The sequence below is a fragment of the Malurus melanocephalus genome, unplaced genomic scaffold (assembly GCF_030028575.1).
Source record: "Malurus melanocephalus ecotype Western Australia unplaced genomic scaffold, MMel_1.1 scaffold_543, whole genome shotgun sequence".
Taxonomy (NCBI): domain Eukaryota; kingdom Metazoa; phylum Chordata; class Aves; order Passeriformes; family Maluridae; genus Malurus; species Malurus melanocephalus.
Window position 1 is genome coordinate 268,463 of NW_026623775.1, and position 12,444 is coordinate 280,906.

Here is a 12,444-nt window from a genome sequence, read left to right on the forward strand (position 1 = left end):
CATCTGAGTGAGACTCGTGATTTAGACACGTCCTTTTACATTACGTTAGAAGAATGGAAAAGACCTGCCTTCAAGCATTWATTTTTCTCCAGTTTATAGTGTTTGTGGATTCCCCTATCTCCAGCCTCRATTGAGCAGGATTTCAAGGAAATAGTGGGGAGAGGTCAAACAGAGCAGGGAGCTGAAGTGTCAACCCTCAGCTGTCATTTTTTGTACCTGTGTGGCTAAGAGAAAAAGGGGAGGCTGAGCAGACCCAATGCACAGCAGCAGAAGGATTTAATGGGAAAGAGACTCACTTTCACAAAGTCTGAGAAYAAAGATGAGTCAGGAACAGAGAAGGGATGTTGAGCTTTGCAGCTGGGTCAAGAACTGCACAAAAGTGATTGAGCTGTTCAGATCATAGCTAAACCCACTGCTGACAAAAGCTTTCTGGATATTTGTAGGTGGATGAGCAGGAAGCCCAGATTTCCTAATCATTTGGTTCAGGAAAATACTAGTTGACTCTCTCCCAAGCCCATCTTTTATATTTAAAGAACAATTCAGAATAATCCCATCTGCTGGTTGGGTCAGTAGTGCCCTAGTAAATACTGCTTCATTGAGACATTTGCTAAAGTGCCATAGTGTCAATTTTCTTCTTGCCYCAGCTTAACACCTTCAAAGTGAAAATGAAGAGTCTCAGACACAAATTTGTCAAAAAACTACAATTTCAGAGGTCACGCTGCTATGCTGATAGTCACAAGATGTTTAAAMAGGATTACATTTTGGAATCATAGTCTAGAAAAAAAATATGAATAGAAAGCTATACTGGTGCTCATTATAAATCAAAGAAAACCTGGCCACTGAAGTATTTTTGGTGGAGAGTAGCTTTGTACAATTCCCCCTCCTCAAATACAGCCTGCAAAGGCATCTGCTCCCTTTTTTTTTAAACCCTTGCAGATGGCTTCAGTTCTCAAAAACAAGTCTCTGCCTTGTAATGGAAGAAAAATAAAGTCTAGCTGTTTATTTTATGCTTCCCTGAAGAAATTCAACYGTCTCATCCTGTATGCCAAGCACTTGGGAGTATTTAATAGGCTTAGTCAYTGCTAAGTGAGTTAAGTGAGAAAGACCTCTGAGACTCGTGGTGGGAGTTGGAGAATGTTACAACAAAAGCTGCTATCACCACTCTTACAGCATCATGTACTTGCTACTCCTTACAATGCACAATTTAACATTATTAACATATATAGAGAAGAAAATTCTACAAAAGAATCAGTGCAATTGTTCTGATGCTTACATTATTTTTCTGTGTGGTACAAACCTGGGAGACTTGATCTTTARAGTGTTTATCTTTAAGCAAATACAGGATAAAAGGACATTATTTCAGGCCTTTCACAGCACTCTCTGTACTGGAACAAATAGCATATAAGTGGCCCAAGTATTAATTCAGGTACTCCACAAAACACACAGCTCAGTTCTAGGGTGTCTGGCTGGAGCAATTTTTCATGCTCTCCTTTCAAGGCTAAATTCACATTTAATTTAGTTTTTAAAAATGAGATCTACATTAAGGCACAAGTGCAGGTTGTTAAGAATATTCAAATCTGGCTCCCTATCAAAAACAATACGTTGGGGAAAAAAAGACCACATACAAGAAAACAGCAAGGGAAGGGATTTGAAGGGAGGCCACAAGATCAGGAATTGTAGAATTCTGTAGATTGTTACAACACATTTTTTCTCTAAGCTGCACAAACTTATGCCAGGACAAAGGGGATTGGACATAGTCYTTTTCCTCAGAAGGAGGAAGACTGATAAGCAGAGACACTGATAACCAAACACATTTTGCTGAGTTAGAAATTACAGTCCCTGGAAGAAACCAGGGTTATTATTGACAAGTTAATAACACACAGAATTAGCAAGGTCAAACTAATAATTACTGATAGATGTGAACAAATTCAAGTAGAAAAAGTCCTGAGTAGACCTGGCAAAACTGGTGTTGACTGGTGGACAGTCAAAAAAGAGAGCACAAACCCCAACAACTGCATTTCACATTCTGGGGATAYTTTTCCATAATAGAGTACTTATTAATTATGTGGAAATAAAGTTTACAGCAATCTTCTTTAAACATTTTACAAATATAAACCTGATTTTTACTTCTTTCACAGGGTATATGCAGATCCTGTTCTCAATTAAATGTGGCTGCTTCTTACTAACTTTTTTTACAGCCTGATCTTTTATTCCAGTCTCATGAGGTTTCTAAAGAATGTACCTTGTCTAGAGAATTCCTGCTGGTGGGATGGTCCATTTTTAGGATAAATATGGCTTCAGTGATTCTATTCTAAGTTTAAAAAGCAACAGACAAATTTCTGCAGAAACAGATGAAGTGAGATGCATCAAGGGCAGTGTAGTAGCATAAAATCTGTTATTCTATAAYTATTCTGGACATCCTAAAACTCATATGGAGTCTTTTGCTGAAAATTACTTAGAAAACTTGAAAATAAATGTTTGAACTGAAGCAATGCAAATTAATAGCACCCTTCAGTTGGAATCATGTGGACTATTGTATGTTCAGCAATGGAAGACATCATTACAGTTTGTAAGCTTTGCTGACTAATTTCATGGCATGCAAATAAATATGTACAGTTTGAGGTATAAGAGCTTTAATCAGTGCCTTGAACAGGCTTTATAAATATATAAATATGTACATATCAATTCTCCAAGACAGAAAGCCATACTGTCAATAACTTCTGCTGCTTTTAATTTAGTGTGCAGACATAATCTATGGGGAATGYAAGCAAATTCACATTCAGCTGGAGCTTAGCCATGCCTAATGATTGTATCCCTAGTTAATTTTTCTGAACTCCCCCAACAAAACCCTTCAGGCAGAATAGTGCATTAAACCTGAACATTACACAAGTAACAAGCTTTGTCCCAGACAATGAGGTAAATTTAAGGGAAAAAAAAAGAAAAAAATGTCTTCTCCAAGAACATTAACACTTGGAAGTAAATAAAGGATTTTTTGTGTTACTGTAATTCCTTTAGYTCTCTTCATCATCATCTTCATCCTCTTCAATGGGTTCCCGCAGCCCTTCGCTCTGACGACTCTTTCCAGCCATTTCTAACAAGGCCTGAGCCTGAGGATCCACATCCAGGATACTCTTCTTACCTTTTTTCTTCAAAACAAAATAAGATATAGTCAATTTAAAATGTCAGTATCAGGCTACAGGGAAGGGACACACTCAAAAGTCCATTAAGTGATGTGGTCTGCAAGCTTGGCACAATGGAGCAGATGGATTTCCAAGCATGGCWTTTAAAATTCTGGGATACATCAAATGATTTTAACTGCACAAAATAGCCAGAAAATTTTCCTAAGATGACAGTGAAGTATTTCAGGTTTATTCAGGTTACAAGCCAGCCAGGACATCCTGGTTAACCTCACCTSAGTCTGAAGTGCTGATGTAAAGCTTTTAAAGAAGAGATCCAGTTACAATTCAACGTTTTTTGTAAACAGTTTGCTCTGTTTCTACTTAAAGCTCTGTTTCCAGKGAATTCAGGTCATATGATTTTAGTATGAAAARAAGTAAAAATTMARAATAAATAAATTTTAAAACCMCACCAAACTRTACAGACCAGACAGTTTAATAAGAGAATAAATTACAGGGATAGGGGAGACTGGAAAGAGGGCTCCTACTCATTCCCAAAAATAAACCAAGTGCAGGAAGACTGGCACAAACCTATTCACATAAATTCATTGTGAAACAATAGTAAATTTAAAGTTACTGATAAAGAAATCTTTTAGGTGTCTTCCTGAATTACAGATCAGCCTTTACTAGAGACTTTCCAGTGCTTTTAGAAAAACTGGGTTTTACTGAGCCCCTCCAAGGAGGTTCCTCCTGAAGACCTCTCCTCAATATCAAAAAAGCCTTTTGAAATTCAGATTAAAGTCCTGCTATTCTGGCTCTATCACCTCATGGCTCCTGATATTCTTTCTTGTTGGCACCCTCAATAATTCCACTACTGTTTTGCTATTTTCCCACTGCAAAATTCATGGCACCACAGGACCAGTTAAAGAAAATGTTATTCACTACAATAGAAAGACAAGGTTTAAACAGAAAACTGCAACTGTGAGCTTTGCATTCACATCTGCTCCAACCAGGACACAATATCACAGGTTCACCTACCCCTGCATTCTCAGGAGCATCTCCCACTGCCCAAACTTCCATGGCATCCAGAGTAAATTCCTCTTTGGCTGACAGCTGGGGGCTGTTGTAGGTGGTGCAGCGAGGTTTGGCTTTGCTGTGGCCTTTCCCATAGTCACTGTCAATCCAGAGCCCAAAGTACCCGTGCTGGCCACCCATACCCTGGGAGAAAAAACAGCACATTAAACACATCCTGCACAGCAAAAACAGACTGGGAAAGTCAGGAAACGTAGAGAACAAGCTGCTGTGTTCAGTATTTATGCAACACTTCTGTGGGTAGGTGAAAAAAAAGGGATTCTGAGTGAAGCTGGGCCTCTATACCCACATCTTTTATTCCTGAACACAAATAAGAATTTACTTGAGTGATACTGCTCTACCTCTAAGCTTTAAAAAATACCAATATTTGTGACCTGTGCAAGAAATTTAGCTCCTGGCTTTTGTTTATTGACTAACAGTTCCATTTCAGAGTGGCAGTGCTCAGGTTTGCTGCCTTTTTTCCATTTAGGAAAGTATCTACAGAAACCAATAATGTAATTCAATGTTTTTCACTTTCTCTAGAGCAAATGCCTGCTGCAATTCCCCAAGTTATGGGCACATAATGCTCCAAAAGCACTAAAGACAGGTGGTGTGTTGTAGCTCTGTAGAAATTCCTCTGCATCTGGAGAGTTCATCYGTAAATTTGAGTAAGAGGAGCTCCTGCCACTAATCACACAGCAGTAGCAGCTACTTGCAATGTCTGCACTCTAATTCTGTTGGGCTTTCTCTTCCATAATTTCAAAAGCAGGTGGTGTGGCAGGGAGAGCAGCCAGTGAAAGAATCCTCAGTTACACAAATCACTATTTTGTGCTGCTTCAGGGATACAAATTTCCTCAGARAATAACAAGTGAAATAAATCTTCTCCCAGAAACAAAAAAACCCACAAAACACTYCCAAACACCAGCCACAAATCCCACTTCCAAATGACCATTTCTGAATACTTACAAGTCCATTTGGCATAGTCTGTTGGCCATGGTTTAAATACATGTAGTGGTCATTGTACCCTGTGTATGTGTACACAGCCAGAGTGGGGAAAACAGAAAACAGAAAGCATCTGTTGTCACCTGCAAACACAGAAGCACCTGAGGTCAGACCAGTGGTCAAGCAATAAYTTGCCTACAAATAGAATAGAAAAATAATTGAAGTGAAGCTGAGTAGTTCAAAGACAGCTGCCAGGTCAGAAAGGCAGTAGATCTCCCATCAAGATTTAGATCTGTTTTTTTATTCTCAGTTAACTCTGTGCAGTYACAGAAATCAATGTAAAGGTGATCAAGGGAATAGTCAGAGGCCTCATTAGGGCATTATATCACTATGTCACCGACCCCAGAGTGCATTATAGGCACCTAAAACTGGCCAAGTGACAGATCTGTACTGCTGTGAGTGCAGACACTCCTAATTCTGACTGCACTGAAATACAGATCAGTTTAGAGTCGATGACTTAGACCATTTTTCACTATGCCCAGTGTGGTATTGAGAGGGATCTCTGGTGTGACTGCCCTGTATGCTTTGTGTGTTTCTGTGTCAGGAAAAAATAAAAGGAAAGGGATGTGTAATCAGTGTAAAATAATATTGTACCAACTGATTGAATTTTCAAACACTCATTTAGGATAGGAATTGAGTTTCTAATGTAGCCAAAGTGAGGATTCTCCACAGCACCAAATATTCAAAGCCCTGGGGTTTTTTTCAAAAGTCCATCAGAAATGTTCTTTCCAAAGAATTCTTAAAAATCCCTCTCTTCTCCCCTGAAGTTTGWAGGGAACAAGAAGTTTAGCTTGTGCCAAGAATCCTCTGGCTGCTGGATTTTAGAAGGGGAACAAAMACAGTGCACAAATGGCAACAGGAGGCTTAGCTGTTCCTGATGGAGGACTGCCATCCTGTGGACAAATTATTTAGACACTAATTCATCATATGKGCTCTACTTCCTTCATTTTCATTTAATTTTCAACCTAAGCAGTTACAGRGCTTGATAGATTTCCCAAGAAACTTCTGTGATCAATAAGCATTGCAATTTTAAAAGTCTTATCAAATAACAAACTATAAATAYTAATCAGTAACATGCCTGACTGCCATGCTAAGAATAACTTTGCATGTGTTTGATATTCTTTGAAAATCAGTGTTATTTTTGCCACAGAAAAAATCACTTAGAAGTGTAAGAAACACTGTCATTAAAGGGACAGTATCCATTAGGGGACAGGATTCTTGTGCCTATACAAAAAACGGGGAATGTTTACCAGAGATACTAAAAAAAGGAAAATGAGATTTACCTTGGAACTGTGGCTTCACCTCCCAGGAGTGAGATGCAAACCCACCAAAGAGGAAACCATCCAAGTCCCTTAAGATCACTATGCAWGGACCTTTGTTCACTATATGGGCACACAACTGTGAAAAGCTCTCCCCGTGGAGCCTGGAGGAAAATAAAAGCTGCCACTTGTGCTGTAGCTCTGCAGGCAGGTGGGAGTTGATGTAGATGATGGCTGGGATGTCAAAGAGGCTGACAACTCCTCTCCCTTTGACACCTTTGCAGTGGGGAACCAGGTTGAGGATGTCGTTGGTTTGGTCTGGGAGGGAATGSAGGACATGGAGGCCTTGCCTGATGACAACACTGAGGAAAACRGAGATCTGGGGAACTCGGTACACCCAATCCTCAATGACACTTTGATCAAAATTTGTCTCCAGCAGCTGAGAACCCACAGGTTTTGTCCCATCTAAATAAGAAGACACACAGGAACAGGAGTAAATCTCCCGGTCTGGAAAATAATTAGGTAATTTTTAAGTGCAAACACAATAACCATTATTGTAATGAACAGAAAACCACATCTGAAAGGAGCCAGAAGCAGTAAAGTGTCAACTACACTAAACAAATGCAACCACAGAACTGAGAAACATTTACCTGTGCCATTCATTGGTTGGGCTGTCACGATTTAGAAACACAGACTTCAAGCTACAACTCATGAAATATTCTTTGCCAGACAGCAAAATCTGTTATTGCAACAGTGCAAAGATAGACCTATGCTTTATAGAAGGACATGGTCATAAAAACATAATACATTTTATTTAAATAAGTAATATTTAGATGTCCATGCCTGTCATCTGCAAGTYAGGTATTTGTAAAACAGACATGTTCTACAACAAACTGGGACTCCAAATCAAATCTCACCTGAATTTAGGGGAGAAAGATGGTAAGGTAAAATAAATAAAATTCCCATCTTGTTTTCTAAACACTAGGTTTGAAATTTTGGTCTCACCATTTAAATTCAAAGATGTGACCTGAAGAGAGAAATTCTCATGAGATCAGTGATTACACAAGTTCTGGGACATGCTGATCAGGGCTGCTTACCTGGAAGCTTCAATTCTGAGAGCAGCTCAGAAGCCAAAGCTTTGACTCCACTTGAAAAATCCCTCGTATTCTCCAAACTCCAACCTTTCAGTTCCTTCCTGTAGCTCAGTACATGGACTACAGAYGTGATCAGATCCTCTGTGAACTTAAAAGATTAAAACATCACCRTTTTGGTATTTCTTAAATGAAATTGCCAAGAGCTTCAAAGGACTGTCTGAAGATAAAGTCAAGCAGTACTGATGCTGTAATCCCAAAGGCAGAAACATCTCTTGTCATGACAAGTCAGGAACTACAGAAAYGCTATTTCAGTGTCACAGGTCTGAAAAGGATGCTTTTTCAAGACATTTCATACATGTTACTTCACAAAGCAGCTAGATAAAATAGTGAYTGGAAGAGGGAGGGGAGGGTCAAGKTTTGTACYGTAGAAGCTGCTAGTGAATTACTGTTCTGTGCTATCTCACTCTCTCACCTTGCAAGCTATGTATTTGATCCTGCAATAAAGCTCCAGAGAACATTTTGCTCGGTTCCCAGAAGCATCAGCCAGCCACACCACAGCCCCTGCTGGCTCTTAACTATGGCCCTGCTCTCTCACTGTCCCCCCAACACACATTTAACTGCTCATTTACCTCTTGGATTTGTTTGCCCTTCAGGGGCCCTCCTGTCTTGGAGATCATTCTCATTATGATGCTAATCTTCTCATCCGCATTTCCTTTTAAGAGGTTTGACATAAAAATTACAAACTGCTCCTTAGCAATCTGTTCACTCAGCCCAGACGATTTKCCAGGCAGGTCAATGCTTTTCATGCCATTGTACAACCGAACAGTCATTGGCTCTGGCAGTGGTTCCCGAGTGTGTGCCTGCAGTGAGAGAAACAGCACAGAGCACATTAAGAGTAACTGATGTGTTCCAGCTAATCTGTGCTGAGACAAAGTATCTACTATCAGGAATAAACTTTTGTCAAGAACTGCTTTGCTAAGAGAAAAACTAAAAATCTCTAATTTTATAGCAATTTTTTTTGTGATTTTGGTTGATACGGTTTTTCTAGAAACACTATGGATTTCAGAAAAACCAACACTATAAAGTCCCAATAGGATATGAGCAAAGGGTTTCTAGGTGATAACTCTGGGGCAAAGGTTTACAACTGCCAGCCMAACATTCAAAATTGTGTTTTAAGTCTGCTTTCGATAGTGGAGCTCATTTAAAAACAAAGTGAAGTGTTTTCCATATCTCAGCTTTGGCCTCAATGTGGTGTTTAACCCCACATGCACATGCAGAAACAATCCCAGAAATTTCCACCTGCACAGCAACTAACTGAAGCACAGAACAAAGTTGAGAYCACCTGATTTTTAAAAAGCATCCCTGATGTTAGCAGAGTCAAAAGCAGAACTTATTAATCTGAATTGCATGCCTGSCCCTTTGAATTGAAATCTAGCTGGAATATATCATCATTCATCACGGCTCTGTGGGAAAGATCTGACTCTGGGTTCAACTTTGAGAGTGTTGAAGATAATTACACGGTTTAAAAATAAACCAGCTAAAATATATGCACACAGGAGGACATGATTACCCAGTGTCCTCACTGTGCACAGCACTGTGCACAACGTGCTGAAGACCTGAATTGACTCCTGCACACAGGGTGAAGCTCAGTGGGGACTGCTGAAATCAGTGGAGCCCCACCTGGCTAAAAGCACTACTCCAGCTCTGGAGCTGCTATTACCGATTGCCTGGCTCAATACCACTCCTCTGGAAGCCACCTGGGCTGCTCCTATTTGCTGTTAATGGCTGTTGCTGGGCATAAGAGAGCCAATATCCTGAGCTCTGTGCTGCTTTCACTGACGTCAGTGGTACAACTCCCATTGATTCCAGCAGGAGCAGAAATAGCAGCCACAGTTTTTCACATCAGAGTGCTCCACAGCGAGGGAGAGATGGTCACAGGGGGTACAACTGTCTTTGAGAGGCTTTCTAAAAATCCTACATGAGCCTGAAGTGGGAGAGGCRGCAGGGAACACAACTAAAACATTATACTTAAGGGCTTTTTGCTTCACACTGCTGAATTTACCTACCTACCCACTAACTTATCCCACCACTTCACTGGGCTGTTTCATTTTGCTTCTAGCTATTCCAAAGAGTGGACCTGGGGTGCAAAAAAGGARGTCTGTAAAACAGGAAACTTTAATAACCATCTAACTCACATCTCTGGCAGTTCAGAACCCTTGTTTTGAGCATCTTCAAGAAATTATCTAGAGATGTCTGCTCCACATACTTCCCAAGCTATGCAGTGCAGCCTGCTCTGGACCAGATGTGTAACCTAAGCAGAACACGAGGTGATGTTTGGGGCCTCATCAGTGGGACCAGACTGTTGCTGGATCAAATCTGTCACATCTCAGTCCAGCCCAGGCATRAGCACTGTCACCTATGAGGCAGGAATGTCATCGTGACTGTCCCTGCACCTACAGAAATCTTCCAAAAGATTTTAGTTTAATAAACAAACAAAAAGGCAGGAAGGGTAAAGACAAAAGTTCACCAAAAATCACACTGATCTAGGGCAAAGCCAGAAAGAKAACTTTTTCCAGTCTCAAACAATAACAGGCACCAAGGGCATTGGATGAATTAGTGCTGAAACACCAGACAGCAGGAACATCATTTCCAAACTTGGTGTTCYAAAACTTGGTGGCAGCTCACAAACAGCCAGGCTGCAGGAAGGCTGAGGCTGCTCTACATGCACAGGCATTGCTAAACACCTTAAAATAACSTGCTGCTCTCAATGAGTTTTAATTTCACTCCATTATCTGTGTAACATATATAAAAATGCACTTTACCACTACATTCATTAGGCCACTTAGTTCCTGACTAGCTGAAGTTATTAAGGATTCCAGCGAACCATTTTTCTCCTTTCTTGATTAGAAAATGAATGCAAAGTTAATCAGAAGCATAATGCATGTTAATCAGCTAAAACAGGGAGCTACAGCTTAATCAAGCCAAATTGAACTCTCTTCTTTTAGTACATATGAAGAGATTAGAGACAGTGAATGAGACTGACATAAGCAAATAAAAACTGACTTTGTGACAGCTTCTCAAGACAATCTGTAAAGGATCCCACACAACAGACTCCAGAGGGAAAAATATTCTGTCTATTTTTCAGGTCTCTGTAAAAACATTTCTGTACACCCTAACTTGCTTCAGAATCAGGAAAGCTGCAAGTGGACCCAAAAGTGCAATTTAAGAGACAAATGSAGACCTGAAAGTCACTACTCATGTTAAACCGCAAGAAAAAAAAAGTTAAATATCCATTCTGCCCCAAAATATGAAAAATTAAATTGAGATGAGCAATCCTTAAAAAATAACTATTGCCACATCTTTAGAGTTTCTTTCTGGAATTCTGTTCAATACACTACATCCCAGATACATCATGAATAACAAATTGCCTTGCCTGTAGTGCTGCCAGAGTCACAGTTTTCTTTGTAGCTTTGGCATTTTTTGCTCCAGCTGAGCCACTAGATCCTGATAAGGTATCGAATAGTCCATCAATGTCAGACTGCTCCTCAGGAAGAAATCTGGAAAGGTGATTCTGATAGGCATTGCTTTCTGCATTCCCCATCTTTTCAACCTGAAGCAAAGAAAAAAGAAACAAAAGAAACATTAAACACAGAACAATATCACAAGGGCCATGAAAGACACATCAAACTGACTAACATACCACTGCAAGTTTTACAAGAATAGCAAATTAGTAGCCTTACAGGAAATTATTAAAACTACTGTTTAGTCTCTGTATTCACCAAGACTTAATGAACTTGGAGAACATCTGTGGACAGTAACTGTGCTTTAAAAGCTGACAGTCTGACAGCTCTTTGCTAAAACCACCAATGCAAACCTCARTCAAGTCTCCATCAAATGGAAAAACCAATATGATCTAACGGTTAAATTAGTTTATACAAAGTGACCATGAGTTTGACAGCTGGAATACATCCCTAACAKAAGGGAAAAGGTCTGATAATAGATTAGTTATGACAGATTGTGCTGCATCTTTCTGATGCATTAATGGACTGAAGCTAAGTTTGCCAATATTATGCAGCACTAAAACACYGTAACTGCAAGTCTCTGAAAATCACAAATATAAATTAATTTCAAACATCAATTAAACAAAGTAACAACAAAATTTAGGAACACAACTCAAGACCCATCAAAACCACAAAAATTCGTATGAAACCAATAAATCAGTCAGTGAGTTGATATTAATAGAATTAAGGCTGGTGGGGGGGGGTTTGGTTTGGAGTTTCTTTGTTTGTTTTACACATTTAGTGACACAACTATTTCTCTCACTGTCAGCAGAGTCAGCTGGATTATGGAGACTTATTTTTAGTGTCATTTGAGCCATGTGCTCTSCCTTTCTCCCTGGCACAGACCTAACAGGGCCTGAAATTCCAAATTTCACCATGACCGCAATGACAGCCATCACTGCCAGCAGCCTTCCCATCTGTCTGGGGGAGACACAAATATGAAAAAGATGAGATGCGGAATAAAAAGATGATTCTGCAGGTTTTTTTTCTGCAAATGCCATGCCCTTCCTGGCACCTCTCTTTTCCAGACAAGCCCATCACGCAGCCCTTCAGCAGCCTCCGAAGGACACACTGTTGTGCCTAACGCGGTGTTTCTGTCGTTAACTTTGTTTACCGTAGATAAGCAGGTCGGGCTGTGGCTGCTTCACCTTCAGGCCTAAAGCCTTGCCTGAGAGGAAGATGTCGATCGTGGGGTAAACACCGAGGGCTGAGAGCAAACCACAGCAACCTAGAAGACCTAGAAGGTGAAGATACAAATTTGAACAGCGAACCGCTGGAGAAGGAGGGCCCATAAAAGGTTTATTCTAGGTGTGCCAAGAGAATCTGACCAACTCTGTCCATC

At 40.1% G+C, this 12,444-nt stretch overlaps 1 protein-coding gene across 2 annotated transcripts in view; it reads right to left on the bottom strand.

Moving 5' to 3' along the window:
- Positions 1 to 43: 43 nt before the first annotated feature.
- MEAK7 (MTOR associated protein, eak-7 homolog) overlaps positions 44 to 12,444 on the bottom strand; it is a 12,786-nt gene continuing 385 nt past the window's right edge. Inside the window, exons 2-9 of one of the 2 annotated variants that reach the window (XM_057381968.1) lie at positions 12,217 to 12,330; positions 10,976 to 11,152; positions 8,172 to 8,402; positions 7,546 to 7,690; positions 6,473 to 6,913; positions 5,154 to 5,272; positions 4,155 to 4,334; positions 44 to 3,146 (exon numbers count right to left, since the gene is read on the bottom strand). In XM_057381968.1, coding sequence (XP_057237951.1) covers positions 3,012 to 3,146; positions 4,155 to 4,334; positions 5,154 to 5,272; positions 6,473 to 6,913; positions 7,546 to 7,690; positions 8,172 to 8,402; positions 10,976 to 11,143 — 1,419 coding nt within the window. In that variant the 5' untranslated portion in view covers positions 11,144 to 11,152; positions 12,217 to 12,330 and the 3' untranslated portion in view covers positions 44 to 3,011. The remainder of the gene's footprint in view (positions 3,147 to 4,154; positions 4,335 to 5,153; positions 5,273 to 6,472; positions 6,914 to 7,545; positions 7,691 to 8,171; positions 8,403 to 10,975; positions 11,153 to 12,216; positions 12,331 to 12,444) is intronic. The other variant, XM_057381969.1, reaches the window with a different exon arrangement.